A 23,097-nucleotide genomic window follows, 5' to 3' on the forward strand; every position below is an offset into this window, starting at 1 on the left:
CAGTGGTTATATAAAGACATATTTAGTAATTGATGAAATCTTTAACATGATAAAAGATATAATACATGGTAATGGTAAATTCCATAATATAATTCATATGTACAACCATATTAGAGGATGCATAAAAATCTATAGATAACAAGGTAATAAACGAGAGTACATAATTTATTTATCATACATATGCACATATGAGATGATACAATTCAATAGCAAATTGGCTGATTGTGTATAGCCTCCAGACCAGCTCCTCCACATAAAGTGCAATGGAATAGAACCCTGTAATATGTGACATATAGATCCTAGAACCACATGATATCAATATCAATATGGCATAATGGGCGTATATGAATATAGAATTGTAACACGGCTTCTAGTTACGGTAGCTTAATGCGTTTCGTGGTTGGGTAATTACCACTCTTCAGGAGAAAGCACGTGATCTGAAATATAATACAAGGATTTCCATAAGCACCATAACCATAACCAGGGAGAAACTACAATAAATCAGATTGGACCAAGCCCTCCTAAGTTACTTACAAACAATATAGCTGTGTGTTGGAGGTGCATTGCAAGGAGCTGGGAGTCCACTGGGGACATCATTCATGGGAACTGTGGAATGTGATCCATGACCGCAACCCAACCTGAAGCACCATCAGAGGTAGACAGGCATCCAAATTGTCTGGATCTTTCTGGACTTGGGAGTGTTGGGAAGACCAATCTCAGTGGCTTCTGTGAAAATTTATGTGCTCCACAAGGGGAATTTAGGCGTTTACTACTGGGCGGCCATGCCATCCAGATGGTGAATCTCTCCCCCCTGAGCCCACGGTTCGAGACAAATGTAAGTTTGACTGGAACATCGGGTGGTCATTTGTTCTAAAACGAACTCGACACATGGGGCGTTCGCAGGAAATTTTAGCGCTGCGGAATGCCCCATAATGCACTGCGATGCTGTATGATGATTGGCCAAAGCATGGGTGCCTTTGGCCAATCATGGCTCAGGGGGCTAAGTTCATGCCCCACACTATATAAGGCTGCTGCTTACACGGCGGCCATATAGTGTAATGAATGAAGAGAGATTAGGCAGCTTAGTGGCGCGCAGGCAGTGTATTTGATATATATATATATATATATATATATATATATATATATATATATATATATATATATATATACACTACCGTTCAAAAGTTTGGGGTCACCCAAACAATTTTGTGTTTTCCATGAAAAGTCACACTTATTCACCACCATACGTTGTGAAATGAATAGAAAATAGAGTCAAGACATTGACAAGGTTAGAAATAATGATTTGTATTTGAAATAACATTGTTTTTACATCAAACTTTGCTTTCATCAAAGAATCCTCCTTTTGCAGCAATTACAGCATTGCACACCTTTGGCATCCGTCCACAACACTTTTTTCCAGTCTTCCTCTGTCCAATGTCTGTGTTCTTTTGCCCATCTTAATCTTTTTCTTTTATTGGCCAGTCTCAGATATGGCTTTTTCTTTGCCACTCTGCCCTGAAGCCCAAAATCCCGCAGCTGCCTCTTCACTGTAGATGTTGACACTGGTGTTTTGCGGGTACTATTTAATGAAGATGCCAGTTGGGGACCTGTGAGGCGTCTGTTTCTCAAACTAGAGACTCTAATGTGCTTATCTTCTTGCTTAGTTGTGCAACGCGGCCTCCCACTTCTTTTTCTACTCTGGTTAGAGCCTGTTTGTGCTGTCCTCTGAAGGGAGTAGTACACACCGTTGTAGGAAATCTTCAATTTCTTTGCAATTTCTCGCATGGAATAGCCTTCATTTCTAAGAACAAGAATAGACTGTCGAGTTTCAGATGAAAGTTCTCTTTTTCTGGCCATTTTGAGCGTTTAATTGACCCCACAAATGTGATGCTCCAGAAACTCAATCTGCTCACAGGAAGGTCAGTTTTGTAGCTTCTGGAAGGAGCTAGACTGTTTTTAGATGTGTGAACATGATTGCACAAGGGTTTGCTAATCATCAATTAGCCTTCTGAGCCAATGAGCAAACACATTGTACCATTAGAACACTGGAGTGATAGTTGCTGGAAATGGGCCTCTATAAACCTATGTAGATATTGCACCAAAAACTAGACATTTGCAGTTAGAATAGTCATTTACCACATTAGCAATGTATAGAGTATATTTGTTTAAAGTTAGGACTAGTTTAAAGTTAGCTTAATTTAAAAGTACAGTGCTTTTCCTTCAAAAATAAGGACATTTCAATGTGACCCCAAACTTTTGAACGGTAGTGTATATATATATATATAAATAAATAAATATACAGTCTAATATATATATATATATATATATATATATATATATATATATATATATATATATTCTGCATTTAGCATAGATTAGATATTCAGTGTAGACTCTATAGAATCTATATTCAGTCAGTACAGGTAGTGTATTTGACATATATATAAAGCCTAGTATATACTCTGCATTTAGTGTAGATTAGATATTCAGTGTAGAATATATATTCATGCAGTGTAGTATATATAAAATAGTGTATTGAGGTGGTTAAGGGGAACACTGCTTCACGATTTAAAAAAAAAATGGTGTGGGGGTCCCCCCCAAAATCCATACCAGGCCCTTCAGGTCTGGTATGGATTTTAAGGGAAACCCTGCGCCACAATTAAAAAAAATGACATCCCCCCAAATCCATACCAGACTCTTATCAAAGCATGCAACCTGGCAGGCTGCAGGAAAAGGGGGGAACGAGTGGGAAGCCCCCCTCCTGAACCGTACCAGGCCACATGCCCTCAACATGGGGATGGTATTTTGGGGTCCCGCCAAAAGCACCTTGTCCCCATGTTGATGGGAACAAGGGCCTCATCCCCATAACCCTTGCCTGGTGGTTGTGGGGGTCTGCGGGCGGGGGGGCTTATCAGAATATGGAAGCCCCCTTTAACAAAGGGGCCCCCAGATCCCTGAGAGATTGGTCTTCCCAACACTCCTGAGTCCTGGAAGATCCAGACAATTTGGGTGCCATTCCGTCTCTGATGGTGCTTCAGGTTGGGTTGCGGTCATGAATCACATTCCCACAGTTCCCATGAATGATGTACCCGGTCGACTCCCAGCTCCTTGCAATGCACCTCCAACACACAGCTATATTGTTTGTGAGTAACTTAGTAGGGCTTGGTCCAATCTGATTTCTTGTAGCTTCTCCCTGATAGGTTATGGTCCTTATGGAAATCCTTGTATTATATTTCAGATCACGTGCTTGCTCCTGCAGAGTGGTAATTACCCAGCCGTGAAACACGTCAAGCTAACTAACTAAGCTAATTCTATATTCATTTACGCCCATTATGCCATATTGATATTGATATCATGTGGTTCTAGGATCTATATGTTATGTGTTATGGGGTTCTATTCCATTGCAATTTATGTGGAGGAGCTAGTCTGGAGGCTATACACAATCAACCAATTTGCTATTGCATTGTATCATCCCATATGTATATATATGAATTATAACAAGTTATTTATCATAATCATGTACTCCTGTTTATTACCTTGTTATCTATAGATTTTTATGCATCCTCTAATATGGTTGTACATATGAATTACGGTACATTATGGAATTTACCATTACCATGTATTATATCTTTTAACATGTTACAGATTTCATCAATTAATAAATATGTCTTTATATAACCATTGTATTTCTTTGCAGCTACGTGCTTCATTTACAGTCCCAACTTTTTGTCCCCCCTTCCCTTTCTTCACTATACACAAGGATGAAGGCACATGACCTTATTCAGGCCATTGCCTCATATAAAGTCCCAAAACACAACAATTCTTTTTTATAGATACACTTTATCAGTTAAAAAAAATGGTTTACATTTAGACTGTTTTATACACAAGCATTAGAAAAGAAAAAGACAACTCAAAAATTATGGTTGGAAAATGGCTTAGGGATCTTCTGTTTGCTTGCTATTGGGTAACACAACATGATTACATAGTTTAATAATTACTCGTATAGCACCTAAACTTTCTACACTGTTGTATAAATTGAGGACATTTGGAGACTTAAACATTATATATTGTAAATCCTTCTATTACATAAACCAGACTATAAAAATATGATGGCCAAATGGGAACCAAATAACTTCAAACTCCCAGAATACAAGCAGAATATAAAAATGCAAAACACTGCTTTTAATAAAAAGTGATAAACAAATTACTGACATATGCTTGTTCCAGAGCTACAGTATATTAAAAGGATTTATTGAAATATAACTCCAAACATATGCTATGTGACAAATATGATTATTTGCTACCACTAAAGTAAGCATGGCATGTGCATTGGTGACGTTTATTATCTGGTGATAAAGACATGTCCTAAGCCAAGAAAGGTCGATGAATGCAAAATAACCATTTGGTACCTAAAGTTGATAATCACTTTAGAGCATTCAGATACAAATTTGGATTATGTATGAATGCTCATCTCAGAAAGTACATAGGCGGAAACACACAGTAAGGACTCAGATATTTTTTGACCTTTCTTTTGCTGCAACACGTTTAAGCTGGCCTTACACTTAATATGGATTTATCATTAAACATTACACATGGTATGGCTCATAAGGGAACGTGTGTATTATCAAAAAACATTTTTTCTCTTATGTTCTTTGATTGGGTTTATTGCGCCACCTACAGGAGTAGGAAACTAGGTGGAAAAAAGAACACAGGACCACCTATGGGTAGTCCTAGCTGGTATAACCATCTCAGAAGCCAGTTATCTCTGCTAGTGCAGAGCAAGGGCCATGTTCCCTGCTGGGACCTGTGCTTTCATAGCTTTTTTCTCTCTTTTCCTTTTTCCTGGGGTTTTTTCCTGCGAAAATCTTCTATCAACAACACGGCTGGGCGACAGGCTGGATAATCTAGATCCAGTGGTCACCCCAGTCTGGCCAACAAGCGCACACAGACCTTTAGCTACGTGCTGGGTCGGCTGTGACAGCTCCATCCTGGACCAGGGCGGCCAGCAAGTTAAAGGTCTCATGGGGTCACGTATGGGTGCTGGAGTGTGCAAGGAAAGGCCTTCTGTGCACAGGCTAAAACATGTTACTTTTCATGCTTGCAAGAATTGGGCACTGGCTAATACATATATTCGCATACTTGCACACATACGGTCCATCGCGCATTCTCATGCATGACAGTGCATGTGTGCACCTGTGACAGATGTTGGCGCCTGCACTGACCCCGGCTTGTCCTTGGCCTCCACTCCTGTCTTCTCTATTTGCTTCTATTTCACTGATTGGCTCCTGACCCAGCTTGTACCCAGACCACGCTATTGCCTTTGTACCTGATCGGTCCTGCCAGTATATGATCTGGGCTACCTGACTCTGTTTTCGGACACATCCTGCTGTGGCTGGTGTTCTACAGTCTGCTACCAGTGCATGCCTCACCTGCCTGCTGTCACCAGTACCAGCCTTCTTCAGTCTGCCATCCTCCAGTTGTCTATTAGCCCACCTGCGTCACTGAGGACTACTGGCGACCTCTCCTGCCTGGATACCTGCTCTGCTACTGGCAAGACCTACAGCCACTCATGCCACTCTGCACCTTCTGTTCACACTACCAGGGGCCCTGAGTCAGAGGAGTAAGCGAGGCCTTCCTCATCATTTCAGGCTCTGCTACCAGGTACGTGATTTGGTGTCATGGTGTTACCCTGGCCAACAGCCCCCACTTCGGTGGAGAGGGGATTTGTCTTGGGAGAGTTACCCACAAGCTCTGCTGGACAAGGTGTGGAGCGCGGGTGCTCTCTGGAATGGCTGGACACTACAGCGTTCTCTTCCTCCCCTACAGCCCAGGGCTTCTGTACCTTACCCCCTCCCCTTGCAGTAGGTCTGGCATCTGGTATACTGGATAGGAGGTTTTCTCTGGGGCCACATTGCTTCCATGTGTAATCTTGCCTGTATTCTCAGACAGGCGAGCGGCCCCCTGGTTTTGGACAGAAGAGACCTGCCAGTTTCTGGTGACTTCATTGCATGTGGGTTCCCTCCCCCCTCCCTCGGCTGGTTTTCAGACGAGAAGGGGACCTTTCCTCCTGTGGTGGGTCTCCCCATCCCTAGGTTGAACAAGCAATCATGATGCAGATGAAGGAATCTGCCTCCTTTAAGGACCCTGTGGCCCATGCAGCGGATTTGGTTGTCCACAATTTGTTTACCATCGCTGGCTTGTCACTGTGGCCTGTGTTGTCTCCAGCTCTGGTATCTCAGTCACTTTGAGATGTTATCACAAGATTTGCATTTGGGACAGGTGTCCCAGGGCATGTGGAACTGTGGATCTGTTAGTCTAAGGCCTGCAGCATGTTTGTGACACATCTGTAGAAGCAGCCCCATTTTTTTTCTCAGCGCTCTGTCTTGGGGGTGGTGCTCGGCAGGCACTTTGGCTTAAGCATTGATCTGCTGACCAGAAGTCTAAGCAGGTCCTGGTGGGATTACCTTGCCAGGGTGAACGTCTCAATAGTGCAACCTTTGATGACGTCTTCAAGATCCTTAGACAAGGGCTCGGAGCCCTTTAAAGGCTCACCAAGTGCCCCTGGTCTCATGTGGTTCTAAAGCCACCTCCTCAGCATGTAGGTTCATTCCCACCTGTTTGGGTGGGGGGTTGTCTTTTCTGGTTTGTGAGCCCGTGGACCTCTCTCATTCTCTAAAAGTGGGTCCATGACTAGATTTTGTCTTGCTTGACGAAGGGGCCCTGCGTGGCTCTGAAACGTTGCCTTATATTTACCATGCAACCACGAAATTAAAGCTTTGGACCCTTTTGAGAAATTCTTGGTATGTTGATGACATTTCTTCACTTTGATTGTCTATGGTTTAAAGCCTGTGGTCATTACAGCACCCAATACTACTGAACAGCCCATACCAGGAACGTGGAGTGGGAAATATTGTGTTTCCACTCCTGTAGATAAACAAGCGCTCTCTTTCTACTCCTGTAGATGGCGCTATAAACCCTATGGTCAAGAATAGAAGAGCTATGTCCATTAATGAAATCAGAGAATGGGATTTTATTGTAAAAAAAAATCCTGTTATTTTTTAAAACCCTTTTTTCCGCCAGGAATAAAAAAAAATCCAGCTCTGAACTCTTAGATCATTTATGGTCTAGGCAAAAATGACATGTTTTAGGACTACTCAAGGCATTGTGGACGTTTCCTAGTGACATGCAACTAGACTTGTTCTTTGATTTTGAAAACATTTTACAGCTTATCCATGCCAATTCTTCAGTTTTCATTAATGTCAGGATCTTACCCCAGCATTTATGTCCACAGAGACACCAATGACACCTTAATCTAATAACCATATAATGTGTCAAAGCAGATATTGATTGTTCAAGAACAAAATGGAAAGTGTGAAATTTGTAGAACCACTCTATTCCAAATACATAATACCATCTCTTCGGGTCAGGAGCATACATAGGTGTCAATGCTGCAATTTACATGAATAAAGGTGTGCATTGTTGACAATTGCTAGTGTAGAGATGTTAGATTGGCATTACATATAGACGGCAGATGGTGTCAAAGGCTCCCACCACTGTTTAGGGATGGTTGTTTACAGTTTTGTGTAGATGCCCTTTTTCAAGCCTCTTGCAAACTAGTTATCCTATCTGTCTAAAACGTGCACCTCATTGTTCTAAAAAAATCTTTTTATTAACATGTAGGAAAACTGCGAGGTGCACAATTTGGACTGGTAGGACAACTGGTCAGCCAGAGCCATTAAAGAGGTTACCTACATATTGGATGCATCAAAGGAAGGAATAGAACACTCATCCAGTTTTTCTTCTATCCAAACCTCTGTTAGAGATTTTCCTCTTACTTAGAAAGTAAGTTTCCTTCCTCTTAGAAAGTGAACAAAAATCTGCAAAAGGGGCACAAAAAACTAAATCTGACAAGGGTATTAGATTTTCTCTATACTGCTAAAAAAGCACACTTCTTTATGTTTTTATTGATGCTGGGGATTTCTCCTCATTTCCTGTCTGATAAAAAACGGGATAGGATAGGATATGGAAGTAAGCGTAAATATTTTCTAAAAGCACCAGAGAAGTGAATCCCAACAAGAATTCTACTCTAATAACAAGAAAAAAAAAAACTTCGATAAAATTACCACTGCCAATACATGGTGAGGAGTACTTATCAATCTGGTACAGTACTGCTTTTGACTGTGGGAAATCATAAAAACAAGTTTAGTGAGCCTTTGTTTAACCTCATGGTATATTTTCCTTATTTATGAAATATATAAGGAAAATATACCATGAGGTTAAACAAAGTATATTTTCCTTATTTATGAAACAAAACTCCACTCTGTATTTCTTATTCAATGCTTCTCTTTGCAATAAATTTGATAGCTCACCTGCAGCATCCCCCTCAATCAAGCTTTAAAAACTAATCAATGCCTCGCTGGTGTAACTGAAGACATGCCGATAAAAGAAACACTGTAATTTAAGCTTGAGATGATTGTTAATTTAAGCTGAAACTCACTTGACTTGTGCCTCTGCTTGCATAAAGATGAATTCCCATTTTCTTGCAAAAGCCCGTTGTAGTCTTGCTAAATTTTCCTGACAAAGGTTAAACAAGGATAAAGAAAAAAGGAAAGAGTGTGTAAATAATGCATTATACTCTACTACTGTGATGGCACTGTTTTACTAATGCAAAACCATTAGACATTGGCTTCAGATAACTATAGATATTAAATTGCTCAAACATCTTATCTGGTGCACTTACTACACATGATTTAAATGAAAAGCTGGTCTTCAGTTCAAATTGTGTATTTTAAGCTGACGGATGCATTTTTTTTAGAACACATAAACCTGTTGAATCATTTTGATCAGAGAGGAAGTTCTATGTTTCATCTCATTTATACATATTAATATAAGCATGCATACTGTATTGTAGGATATCAGTTAGCTCCCATCTGACATTATTTTGCAAAATAGCGATGAGCAAACTTTTTAAGCTGGGACCCAAAGGAGATGATTTATGGAAACTGCAGCTCATTACATACAAGATCAGAGTTCAGAATAACCAATTAGATAAAACTTTAATTCTCTGATCTTCAATGGGAAAATGGATCAGGAAACCAAGTTGAAATAAGGGACATTTCTATTTTTCTTGCTTGGGAATTCATAGTTCAGTCCAAATTCAATTTCATAGGTTGATTTGAAAGTGCACTTGATATTTTTATTGAAAATATATGAATAATATTACTAATATATCTGATCTGAACTGTAGATTAAAACCTCCCTGGCGGTATGATTATTTCGGATTTTAGGTGCTGAAAGCGGTACAATTATTTTGCATGGAAATTTGGCGTTTTATATTGTAGGTCTGTAAATCTTAACAATAACACACTTAAATCTGTCCAAACCAGAGTCTAGTAGATATCCCGGGTATGATAAAGTTTGAAACACAAAAACATAAATTATAATATAATAAATAAAAATAAATAATTTAAAAAAATTAAAAAAAATAGTAAATAAAATAAATTTCCCCACAATTCACTATCGCTCAATTCTGCAAGTGTTCTAATTTACTATCGCTGTTTTCTAGCTGGTCTAAAGCCACTTTTGACGTAAAGGGACACTTTTTGGTTGCTATGGACAATCTCCAGTTTCCAGGCAGAAAGAACAGTGTATATCATGTAAAACTGCATGCAGGGCATGGGCCAGAGCACTGGGGACAAAAGGGATGTGAAATCATTTCATACAGTACTGTAATCTGTAAGATTACAGTACTGTATGTGTTATGATTTTGACATTTTTTTGAATTTGCCGCCAGGCTCCGCCCCCGTGCGTCGCGCCGCTTGCAGGGAACGGAGCCTGGCACAGAGAGGCTTCGGAACAGGACACAGCCCTCGGACACTGCGGGGGACATCGCAGGATCCCGGGGACAAGGTAAGTAACGCCGCCCCAGGATCCTGCAATGCGATCCCGAGTGTGGCTCGGGGTTACCGCTAATGGTACTGAATTTTAACCCCGAGCCACACTCGGGAAAACCGCCAGGGAGGTTAAGGGCTGTAATTTGCAGAGGGTGTAATTTACTGTTAATAAATATTACCTTGTTATCTCAAAACTTTGAAGAAAGTGATATTTGATTCAATTAATATCACCTTTTGATTTCTTTATAAGCCAGCTATGACAAACCATAACTGGCAAAACATAAAAATATATTTTCCTCACAACCAAGGCAACCATGACAAAAACATGGAAACTTCTATACACTATTTGAGTATATTACTCTTCAGAAATGTCATTGCCTATTTGCCTTTAGTAAATCATCTTAGAAACAGCAGGTAGGACTCTGCATTTAGGCTGGGCAAAGGAGATTATTCAAACAGGAGATTATTGTGCTTTTCTCAATAAAATTTACTTTAGGAAATTTGTTTAAAATCGCATCATTTTTTTATGACAACTTAGTTGGTGGGCTTATGAAAGTTATTAAAGCGGTGTTAACCCAAACCAAAAATGTAATATATTGCAACTTAACAATTATTGGATGTGCATTCATTTTCTTTTTTTAGGTTTTTTTACCTGTTTTCATTTGATGATCTGGCCAGTAACGCACCTCCTGCATTAGAGTACCCCCACTCTGGATGAAGGAGGACTGAGGGCAACTATGGACAGAAGCATTGTCAGTCTTGGGGGAGGGGAGTGTTAGATTTACTAGCAGATTTAGATCATCGCTAACAAATTGAAACCAAACTTCAGCTAACACTGCAGTTACAGCAACATTTGTTTTCTATTGAGATAAAGAGTTTATATAAATAAAGGCTGATCATGGCTGATCATGGCTGATCATTGTATCATCCCTGCAAGTGGTAAATGGTTTGTCTCATCCCTATATCTAATACATCTGCAAAAGAGCTTGTTCTTTTGAAAAACAACAGACTTACTGGCCAGATCATCAGGTGAAAAAAAGGATAAGAAAGCCTATAAAAGAAAACCAATGCAACCACCACATCTAAGAATTGGTAACCTTCAATATAATAAATGTTTGCTTTTGGGTTTGATAGCGTTTTATTGTCAAGCATATCTAAACATTGGTTACCATTCCTACCCGTTTCCCAGTGATAGTCCTTATTTAGAGGGGTCTGTCTCCAAGAAACAATGCCTGTACACTGATCATTAATCCCTTTAGCACTCTACAGAGGCTCGCCCCAGACGAGCTTGAAAAGGACAGAGGGAAAGTTGTATCTGTCCACCTCCTGAGTCCCAGCCGCTCTGCCTCTCCAATCATGGATACTTTGCCTCTCAAGTCACGGCTGTGTGTATCCCAACCAGTACCATGTCCTGCTGAAACCCACCTTGCATAGTGTTTATCTAAGAGAGAAAGCCAGCTAAGACGATTGTGTCAGATAGGTATGGTGAATGCATGTTTTTTTGAAGAAGCTATATGTAGCTTTGTGAGTGTGTATGTGAATGTGTGTATGCGAGTGCACGTGTGTGTGTGCATGTGTGTGTGTCTATGTATGCGAGTGTGTGTATATATGTTAGTTTGGGTGTATGTATTTCATTGGTGGCAAACTGCAAGTGTGCTCTATGTATTAAACATATAAATATAAAATATACTGCTTCCTATGATTAATTACCCTTGACCCTGCAGTCTGTACATTGTCTACAGCTGATCCCTGCATGCTTTACATTACTTGCTCTTGACCACTGAAATTTTTGCATGATTCCTTACTCCTGCACCATGTGCATTACTTCTGACCCCTGCACTCTATGCTTTACATATTCTTGACCTCTGCACAATGGAAGGAGTAGTGCCCTATGATTGGTGTCGGTTGGAGAAATAGTGCACCATCATTGAGAAGATTAGTGCCCCAAGGGCCAGATAAAGGCTAGCATTGGGGCCGCAGTTTGGAGACCTCTAATGTAATGCGCCAAATGAAAGGTTTGTGACACTATTGGTTCTGACAGCAACTTGTGCACCAAATTAAGGTAGTTCTAAAATGCGGCACTTTTACATTTTGTTGCATTGAATGCACCACATTTCAAATGTGTTGCAATGAATGCACCAAATGTAAAAGTGGAGCTAATAAAGACCAAATCTCTTTTGGTGTACAGAGAGAAAAACTGGCTCAGATAGATTTTGCAAAAGTGTCTCTTATACAATCTAAAAGCGGCACAGCATGAGCCAAATTCTAGACAGGTACATGAATTTGGCACAAACTTCACCACTTTTAAAATTGCATAAGAGACACTTTCGCAAAATCTGCCTGTGCAAGTCTTTATTAACTCCAGGGATAGTCTATTGTTGATACTTTCAAAGATTTGTCTAGGGCCATATCTTAAAGGCACCTTGTGTGGGTTTTCTACACAATGCTGAGAATTGTGGATTTACTGAAATGCTAGATGCAGGGTTCCCCAACAAAGATCAGTTCCACAGAAAATGTTCATATGTATAGTCATTTCTAGACCCACTGTAATCAGTTACACTGGGCAATGATCCTCATAAGTCTGTGGCCACCTTCGGAGAAATATAAAATTCTGAGAATATGCAAATATTGCACTTTATCACACTGCCTTGTAATATTTGTCTAACTAACTAAAGCATTGCTCTGGTCAACCTACATTTTTATCATGGCCTTTCCTCTGCTGTCACAATTTAGTCAAATCATCTCAATGCAACAATTCTGCATGCTTGTAAATGGGCCACAAGGAATAAGTATCACCACAACCTAAAAATCCGTCTTGAATCCCCCAGGGGACCCCACTGCACATAGCATTTGTTCCCATTTTGATCTGTAGCCCAATTTTGATAAAAAGCACATATTTATTTCTGCCTGTGCTAGCTCTAGCTCCAATCCAGGTTAAAGTCCAATTCCTAGGAGGGGAGCTACAGTACAGTACTAGTCACCACTCACTCTCTCATATCAAGTGACTGTTCAGTATCTTTGGGGAGGCAAATGATAGCTCTGATTAAGCTTTCATGGAGAGCCGAAAGAGCAACCACATTAGTAAAAACCCTGCTGGATTGCTGTTTCCATGGCAGGGGCTGGTTCCCCATCCCTCCTTTATTATCCTAAACAGGCGCACTTGTGCAATTTGTTTGCCTGTATTAGGTTAGCGACTGGTCCAGGAAACATTGTGCACTGCCTGGAGGTTGTGTTATATCTGCCGGCTGCTAGTAAACTTACACTGCATTGGTAGAAAGATCACACAGCCTGCAGCACTAACTGATCTTTTTCTAGTGCCTTGTGTTATGTGTTATGAATAGAGCTGCCCCCCCTCCTCCTACTGTGCTGAATGGCTGTGTTCATCTGCAGAATAAGCCTGCTGCCAGAGGTAAACACTGTCAATCAGCCTTCATTAACTATATATTTCCTTGTGAGCTGCATGGTCAGACAGCAGTGGAGAGAGAGGGGTGAGCCGTCCTCAGCAAGCGCAGGACGGATCAAAACAGGACCAAGTACTACATGCACTTGGCCCCTTGGGAGTTTTAATAAAGATTTTTAAGATGTGGCAATAACTATTTTTTTTTTATTTTGTCTGTTGCTACAGACAAACAACAACACACATTTTATTCAGTCTATCTTTGCACCCTTCTTTTCCTGCAGGCTGTAATCTTGGTATACCTACGGCTTCATAATCTGCTAGCTCCAGTCTTGCTTTGTTCTGCATCGTCCTCTTGCATAGATAGATAGCTAAGGAAAATAAAAAACATAATTTTCAATGGTTATTGAACCTGCTTTATACACAGTTTTACTGATCAGCTTTTAATAATATAAGATAATAGCAAAAAGAACAGCGTAAAAGAACTCTGCAATAGAGTAAGTAATGATATACCTTTTATTATAAAGAAATGTCAAACGCACTCACAAAAATAAAAAGCCCTAGATCAATGGAGCCAAACACATGTGCAACAGAGGAGAGAGTGCCTTGCAGCCTCTGCCACCTAGCAATAGGCAGGGGAAGGAAGTCACTGTCGAAAGGAGAGAGCGCTGGAGCCACATGGGTATGGGGAATTGGAAGTGTATCATAAATTCTTCACCAGGCCTCGATCCTACAAGTACTGTCAGTCAGTCAACAGGAGCGTTTCCCCTTTATTGACCTGTGGTTAGGACTACCAAACAGTTATTTAAAGGGTAACTCTACTTTTGTGGAAAATATAGCAAATATAAATATATATAGCATAAACAACTGATACACAGGCCATATTCTAACTGAATGTTGTTAAAAAAAATTCCTTTCCTTTTTAACCTGCAGCCACTGTAATGTTTTGTAAAATTCAATGCAATATGGCAACCTGGAGGTGTTCTGTATACAATTGGTTTTCTGCTTGTGTGATTGACACTAAGATACAAGTAACATTTTAGGCATCTTCAGCAATAGGATTGATGTTTTTGGTGAGACACTACCTAAGGTTTCATCACTTCTAAAGGGATATAAACACTGCAACTTTTCTCATTAAAACACTGCAAATGCATTAGCTGATTATATTGAACAAAGACACTTCCATTCAGGAATCAGTATTCCAAGGACATAGTGGATTTTTCTTAAGAACGTGCAAGGTAGGGCTCTGCTACAAAGTTTGTTAAATCATTGCAATGTACAATCTATCTATCTATCTATCTATCTATCTATCTATCTATCTATCTATCTATCTATCTATCTATCTATCTATCTATCTATCTATCTATCTATCTATCTATCTATCTATCTATCTATCTATCTATCTATCTATCTATCTATCTGTATGTATGTGTAGGAAGGCCAGGGAGGAGGGAGGAACCCGGGGGGTATTTACCCAGCCCCCTCGCCTGTGGTCTTTGTCGGTTTCCTGTGCGCGGTACGTTATGTCACTAGGCTGACTCTTCCAACTTGTTGGCGTTCGTGAGTTGCGCGATCAAAATTTCAGCGGCTTTCGGTTCCCGTTTGCAGTTTCTGAGAGGCTTCCATTCCCGTTTGTCGTTTTTCGTACAAACGTGTCTGTCTCGGCTGTCGCAGGTAGGGTTTCGTTGACATTTCTTCATTTCATGTATCACCATTTGCTAGATACCGTGTGTCGCTCAAACCCCGATACGGAACTTACGGGTCATTCGGTAAGAAACCCTGCACGTAGCCGTAGCACTCAGCCACCGATTTGTGCCTCTATCATTTCAAAAACATTTTTCATTCATTTTTACGTACCTCACTCTGATTCGAATCCAGTTGCATCCACTTCGCACCTGTTTGTCCAGCCATGTCTCAGTTGTTCTTGTCCCATGTTTTATACCATGCTCCACAGTCCGGTTCGTTATCAGTCGCAATTACGGCACACATGCCTCTGTCATGGCTCATCATTTCAGTCATTTCACTCATTTCACCTCATGTACCGCACTCGGATTCGAATCTAGTCGCATCCGAGATGATTCGTCCCGGTGTGCCCCAGTTCTTATTTGGCCTCATTTCAGTACATGCTCCGAAGTCCGGTCGTTGTCAGTCGCAGTTTGCGGCTCACCGATTCATGCCTCTGTCATGGGAAATCATTTCACTGTCACGTATCACGTCCTGCTTCAAATCCAGTCACATTCGTGATGCACCAATTCGTTCCGGCGTGCCCCAGTTATTTTTCTGCCTCATTTCAGTATATGCTCCAGAGTCCGGCTCGTTGTCAGTCGCAGTTTACGGCTCACCGATTCGTGCCTCTGTCATGGGAAATCATTTCACTGTCACGTATTACGTTCCAATTCGAATGCAGTCGCATCTGTGATGCACCGATTCGTTCTGGCATGCCCCAGGTATTTTCGGCCACATTTCAGTACATGCTCCAGAGTCCAGTTCGTTGTCAGTCGCAGTCGCGGCATGACCGATTCGTGCCTCTGCCATGGCACGTGCCTCTACCATGACAAATCATTTCATTCATTTCATCATTTCACTCATTTTACTGTCACGTTCCGCGCCCCGATTCGAATCCAGTAGCATCCGTGATGCAACGATTTGTTCCGGTGTGCACTAGTGGTTTTTTTTTTCTTCTTGCCTCATTTCAGTACATGCTCCAGAGTCCAGTTCGCTGTCAGTCGCAGCTGCGGCACGACCGATTCGTGCCTCTGTCATGGCGAAACATTTTCATTAATTTCACTCTAAGGCAAACATTTAATTAATTTCATTGTCACATGCCGCGCCCCGATTCGAGTCCAGGGCATCCGTCAGGCATTGATTCATCCTGGCAAGCCCCAGTTGGTTTGGCCTCATTGGCACAGTCGCGGCACTCCGATTCGTGCCTCTATCATGGCATAAACATTTCACTCATTTTATTTAATTTCATGCACCTGTCGCTTAAACAGGTTACAAGTCACTTTTAAAAGTCAGGTAGTCAAACCCTTCACCGGTTGTCATCTGTCATTTTCCTCCAGGTCAGTCAAGTTCAGTCATGGTCCCGATTCATATTTTAAAACCTTCGCCTCACTACTATTCCCCCTTATAGTCGCACAATCCGATTCATGTTGGTTTAATTTCATACACTTTACAAACCGATTTGTATCAGGATTCATTGTATGCAACTTACGAATGATACGTATTGGTTTAATTTCATACACGCTACAGTTCGATTCAAATCTAGTCGCTTTGGTGGCACAGCGATTCATATCAGATCCATATTCATACTCTCCACAGTCCAATTTTATATTGGATTAATTTTCATACACTCTACAATCGGTTTGTATCAGATTAATTTCATACAACCGATTCATATCTGATTCATTCCATACACTTTACAACCGATTCATATCGGATTAAATTTCATACTCATACTTGTTCAAGCACAACTTCTTGCAATCATTGCAAGCACGCATCCAATCACAACTTGCAATAGTTGCAAGCACGCATCCAAACATAACTTCTTGCAATCGGTGCAAGCACACCCAGGCCAATTTCTTGCAATCATTGCAAACATGCATCCAATCATAAACTTCTTGCAAACATTGCAGGCGTGCATTCAAGTATAACTTCTTGCAATTGTTGCAAGTACGCATCTAATTACAACTTCTTGCAATCGTTGCAAGCACACATCCAAGCATAACTCTTGCAGTCTTTGGAAGCACATGAAGTAATAAGAACTTCTCACAGTCACTACAAACACATCTCCAGCGACATAAACTCCCTTGCAATCGTTGCAAGCACACATTTAAGCACAACTCTTACAATCATTACAAGATACGGATCTTAGCATAACTTCTTGCGATCGTTGCAAACACACATCCAAGCATAACTCCTTGCAGTCCTTGCAAGCACATGCAGTAATACGGACTTCTCACAGTTACTGCAAATACATCTCCATTGACATAAACTCCCTTGCAATCGTTGCAAGCACATATTTTAGCACAACTCTTGCAATCATTGCAGGGCTCACATCTTAGCATGACTTATTGCAAACACATTCCCAGTGGCACACAATCAGCCACACATTATTCTTCAGTGGCACTTAATCGGCCAATTGTCTCTAGTGGCATCTTCATACGAGCCACACTCATTTTCTGTAACATTTCTCACTTAGGTCAGTTGAGTTCAGGTTCCATCCCGCACCAGGTATCGTATTGCCACATGCAGCTGGCTCCTTCTCATAACACTATCAGGCTATACCTAGCCAGCATCCAGCATTTCCTGTCCTTACAGGACCCCAGAGAGCCATTTGTGTTTATGGCCCATACAGTAAGATCCCTTCTACGTGGCATCCAGAAGCATCAGCCCATAGCTAAACGGCAAATGCTTGCCCATCACAACTGCCATCTTTAGGGACATTTCAAAAATCCTCACACGTTCCCCAGTCTAGTCATCCAAGCAGCCACCTACCTTGCCCTCTATGGTTTTCTACAGCCTAACAAATTCACTTTTAGTGGCACTGGCAGCCAGGTACTATGTAGACACCACTTGAAGCGCTGATAAAACCATTACATCCTTCAGCTTGCGGTCTCCAAAACGCAACAATCCGGAACTGAGGTCTACAATAACCTCTTTCGAACTAAACAACTCCACGCAGGCCAGCCTCCCCCTTGACAAGCTGACCCACATCAGGTCAGTTCCCCAAGACTTCACCCATACATGGGAGTGTACTAAGAAGCAGCTTCAGTCTCTCTTGGGAATGCTCAATTTTTCAATACGGGTCATTCCCCAGGGTTGATCGTCTGTGTCATGCTGCCTGGTCTTCCTCTCCCAGCGGTAGTGGACCTATTAATGTTGGAAGGTTCCGTACTAAGTGGATCTGTATATCAATGTTTATAACATCTATGTCGCCCCTATCACCCCAGTTAGTGACAGATGCCGCAGCCTCCACAGGCTTCGCTGCAATTTTTGGCCACCATTGGTTTACAGGAACATGGCCCCCAGAGATACTCCTAAACCCCGGCTTTACCCGGACTTCCTCCCTCTTTAAGCTATACCCAGTCATGGCAGCCGCTCAACTCTAGGGTCATATCTGGACAGGACCGGCCGTGGCTTTCGCCACCGACAACCGGTCCAAGGCCGATCTTGTTGATGAAGCCAGGTCCTTATCGCTCTGTTATGTCCTTCCTGCGCAGACTGGTGCAATTATCTTGGCAGCACCAGTTTAATGTCCACTGTACGTTTATTCTAGGCTGCCATCTTCCGGGACATGTCTACTATCTTTACTAGTTCGCCATTTGGCCTTCTCCCCAGTCTGCTCATACAAGCAGCCATTTATTTAGCCTACTACGGGTTCTGGCGGCCCAGCGAGCTCACCCACAGCAATCCCGCAGGCCAAGTTCTGTGCAGTTGGCTCGCCACCAACACCATTTCATCCTCCACCATGCAGTGTCTAAAACCCAGCAATCAGGCTCCAGGATAGACATCTCTATAAAACAAACAACGTCCGGTGTCCAGTAACCATACTCGACCGCCTACTGTCACTCCTACCGGAACACTCAAACTCTAGTCCCCTATTACCTTTTCGGGCAAACCCTTGAATGCCTGTCTGCTCATACAAGCAGCCATTTATTTAGCCTACTACGGGTTCTGGTGGCCCAGCGAGCTCACCCACAGCAATCCCGCAGGCCAAGTTCTGTGCAGTTGCTTCGCCACCAACACCATTTCATCCTCCACCATGCAGTGTCTAAAACCCAGCAATCAGGCTCCAGGATAGACATCTCTATAAAACAAACAACGTCCGGTGTCCAGTAACCATACTCGACCGCCTACTGTCACTCCTACCGGAACACTCAAACTCTTGTCCCCTATTACCTTTTCGGGCAAACCCTTGAATGCCTGCCAGTTCATTAAACACCTGGGGGTTCTTCTACGCAGCCTACACCTCAACTCCAGAAAAGGGAAGAGGGGTGTGGAGGTGCCAACTAGGGATAAGCCGAACACCCCCCTGTTCGGCTTGCACCAGAACTTGCGAACAGGCAAAAAATTTGTTCGAACAGCGAACACCGTTAAAGTCTAGGAGCCATGAACATGAATAATCAAAAGTGCTAATTTTAAAGGCTTATATGCAAGTTATTGTCATAAAAAGTGTTTGGGGACCTGGGTCCTGCCCCAGGGGACATGGATCAATGCAAAAAAAAGTTTTAAAAACGGACGTTTTTTCGGGAGTAGTGATTTTAATAATGCTTAAAGTGAAACAATAAAAGTGTAATATCCCATTAAATTTCGTACCTGGGGGGTGTCTATAATATGCCTGTAAAGGGGCGCATGTTTCCCGTGTTTAGAACAGTCTGACAGCAAAATGACATTTCAAAGGAAAAAGTCATTTAAAACTACTCGCGGCTATTAATGAATTGCCGGTCCAACAATACACATAAAAGTTCATTGATAAAAACGGCATGGGAATTCCCCACAGGGGAACCCCGAACCAAAATTAAAAAAAAAAATGACGTGGGGGGTCCCCCTAAATTCCATACCAGGCCCTTCAGGTCTGGTCTGGATATTAAGGGGAACCCCGGCCAAAATTTAAAAAAAAAATGGCGTGGGGTTCCCCTCAAAATCTATACCAGACCCCTCAGGTCTGGTATGGATTTTAAGGGGAACCCCGCGCCAAAGTTAAAAAAAAAAACGGCGTGGGGTCCCTCCAGAAGTCCATACCAAACCCTTATCCGAGCACGCAACCTGGCAGGCCGCAGGAAAAGAGGGGGGAATGAGAGAGCGCCCCCCTTCCTGAACCGTACCAGGCCACATGCCCTTAACATTGGGAGGGTGCTTTGGGGTAGCCCCCCAAAACACCTTGTCCCCATGTTAAAGAGGACAAGGGCCTCACCCCCACACCCCTGGTCAGTGGTTGTGGGGGTCTGCGGGCAGGGGGCTTATCGGAATCTGGAAGCCCCCTTTAACAAGGGGACCCCCAGATCCCGGCCCTCCCCCTGTGTGAAACTACCCCTACCATTTCACAAAAAAAGAGAAGAAGATGAAGAGAGAAGCGTCACACAGCGGGAGCCTCCCTCCATGCCATCATGGATGCGAGCGGCCCGGAGAAGAAGGGAAGAAGACGCCAACGCCGTGGAGGAAGATGCCGGACGAGAACACTGGAGGAAGAATCAGAAGAACCAGAAGAAGAAGAAGATGGAGGAAGAAACCGAAGGTAGATAGAAAAAAGAAGAAGCATTTAAATAAAGGAATTGTCAAAAACTGTCTCTTGTCATTTTTAACACTTTTGACACTTTTTTAGTGAAATGGTAGGGGTACAAGTACCCCCTTACGATTTCACACAGGGGGGAGGGCCGGGATCTGGGGGTCCCCTTGTTAAAGGGGGCTTCCAGATTCCGATAAGCCCCCCGCACACAGTCCCCTACAACCACCGGCCAGGGTTGTGGGGATGAGGCCCTTGTCCTCATCAACATGGGGACAAGGTGTTTTGGGGGGCTACCCCAAAGCACCCCCCCAATGTTGAGGGTATGTGGCCTGGTACGGTTCAGGAGGTTGCGTGCTCGGATAAGGGTCTGGTATGGATCTTTGGGGGGACCCCACGCAGTTTTTCTTTTAAATTTTGGCGCGGGGTTCCCCCTAAAATCCATACCAGACCTTAAGGGTCTGGTATAGAATTTGAGGGGGACCTCACGCCATTTTTTTAAAAAATTTTGGCCGGGGTTCCCCTAATATCCATACCAGACCTGAAGGGCCTGGTATGGAATTTAGGGGGACCCCCCACATCATTTTTTTTTTTAAATTTTGGTTCGTGGTTCCCCTGTGGGGAATTCCCATGCCGTTTTTATCAATGAACTTTTATGTGTATTGTCGGACCGGCAATTCATTAATAGCCGCGAGTAGTTTAAATGACTCTTTTTCCTTTGAAATGTCATTTTGCTGTCAAACTGTTCTAAACACGGGAAACATGCGCCCCTTTACAGGCATACTATAGACACCCTCCAGGTACAAAATGTTTTCAAATATAAATTTTATTAATTTTTATAGAAAAGGGGCAGATCCCCGAACAAAGTACCACAATGGTAAAAATTTAGAAAAGCGAGGTCGCAGCCTCCTTACAGAGCATCATATTAAAACATAGTATGTTTATAAAAGTAAAGCTCTTGTCAACCTAGTTCTGTTATATGTTATTATCCCTGACAAGTACATTTTCTTAGTGTTACAACATCTCAGTGCAGCAAAATCCTAGTACATTCACCATAGATATTAGTTGGTATCTCATTTAAACGTTTACTGTTTATGAACTGTTGCGACTGCACCAGTCAGGAGGAAGCTACCAGAAAGTGAATCAAAGAGAAAAAGGAGCAAGTATAAGAAAGAAGAGAGGAAGGGGATGGGTAGGGGGTGAGAGGGAAAGGGAAGGGAGGGGGGGAATGGTTAGGTGTCGGCGGAAGCTTTGAGTAGGCCGGTTTTCTTTTAACAAAAAAGTTAAAAGTTGTTATTAAGTGGGGTTCCCCATAAGGGTTTTACCTTCGTCTGAATATTTAAACATATTCCAGAGCGTCCAAGTTTTCTTATAGACTACTTGTCTATCTTGGGCTGTCAGTATAATGTCTTCTAATTTGTTTACGTCTTCCACTTTCCGTAGCCACATTGATACGGTTGGTGGGGAGGTTTGTTTCCATAGCAAGGGGATGCAGGACTTGGCTGCATTTATTAGGTGACGCAATACGGATTTTTTATACTTTTTAAGCGGCATGGACGACACCTGAAGCAAGAAAAATGCCGGGTCGTTTGGAATTTGAAAATCTGTAAATTTTTGAGAAATAGAACGAACCGCAGTCCAGAAATTTGTCAGTCTAGGACAGGACCAAAACATGTGCAGCATCGTTCCCTCTTCCGCCTGGCATCGCCAGCAATATTTGGATATATCAGGAAATATAGTATGTAGATGACTGGGTGTTAAGTACCACCTCGTCAGGATCTTATAGTTAATTTCTTGTAATTTAGTGCATATTGATGATTTAAGGGAGAGAGCTATCATGTTTTGCTTCTGGACTGGAGTGAAAGAGCTCTGAAGGTCTGTTTCCCATTTCATAATACATGACAGGTTGGGTTGTTGTGAGGGTGTGTTTAGTAGAGTGTACATTTTGGATAAGACCTGTGGTAATGGTTCTGTGTCTGAACATATCTCCTCAAATGTAGTCAAAGGTCTATTGTATAATTGAGGGTTTTGGATTGTCTGGAGGAAATGATGAATTTGTATTGCACTCCAAAATGTGAGTTTGAATGGGCCAGTCGGGTCCAATAACTCTGAAATAGAGGGCCATCTATTGTTTTGGATAAATTGTGAGGCTTTGACACAGCCGGAGTTCTTTAGTGCCTGAAATCGTTCAGATGAAATTCCAGGTTGAAACTTGGGCTGTCCTAAGATCGGAGTTAAGGGGGATTCTCTGGTCGTTAGTGATGTCTGTAGTGTGGCGTGAAGGCATTGTTTTATAGTGTTTCCTATAAGAGGATGTGATTTCAATTCTATAGGGAGGGAGGCACAACACCACAGTGCAGTCTGTAGAGGTATTTTTGTTTGATGTTGCTCTATTTGTGCCCATAATTTAGCTGCTTTGTGTCGGTGCCAGTCCACCACTCTACCTACATGGACTGCCTGGTAATACTTCCTGATATCCGGAAGTGCAACCCCTCCGTAGTGTTTTGGTGTACATAACTGCGATCTGGGGATACGGGGTTTTTTATTTGCCCATACGAACCGGGTGAAGAGAGATTGTACTT

The 23,097-nt window shown here is 42.2% G+C and overlaps 1 protein-coding gene across 2 annotated transcripts in view; it reads right to left on the reverse strand.

The window, feature by feature from the left end:
- RGS6 (regulator of G protein signaling 6) overlaps positions 1-23,097 on the reverse strand; it is a 905,069-nt gene that overhangs the window by 111,835 nt on the left and 770,137 nt on the right. For both annotated transcript variants that reach the window (XM_073609698.1, XM_073609699.1), the window contains exons 7-8: positions 13,597-13,661; positions 8,498-8,574 (exon numbers count right to left, since the gene is read on the reverse strand). In XM_073609698.1, coding sequence (XP_073465799.1) covers positions 8,498-8,574; positions 13,597-13,661 — 142 coding nt within the window. The remainder of the gene's footprint in view (positions 1-8,497; positions 8,575-13,596; positions 13,662-23,097) is intronic.

The sequence above is a fragment of the Aquarana catesbeiana genome, linkage group LG13 (genome assembly GCF_042186555.1).
Source record: "Aquarana catesbeiana isolate 2022-GZ linkage group LG13, ASM4218655v1, whole genome shotgun sequence".
Taxonomy (NCBI): Eukaryota; Metazoa; Chordata; class Amphibia; order Anura; family Ranidae; genus Aquarana; species Aquarana catesbeiana.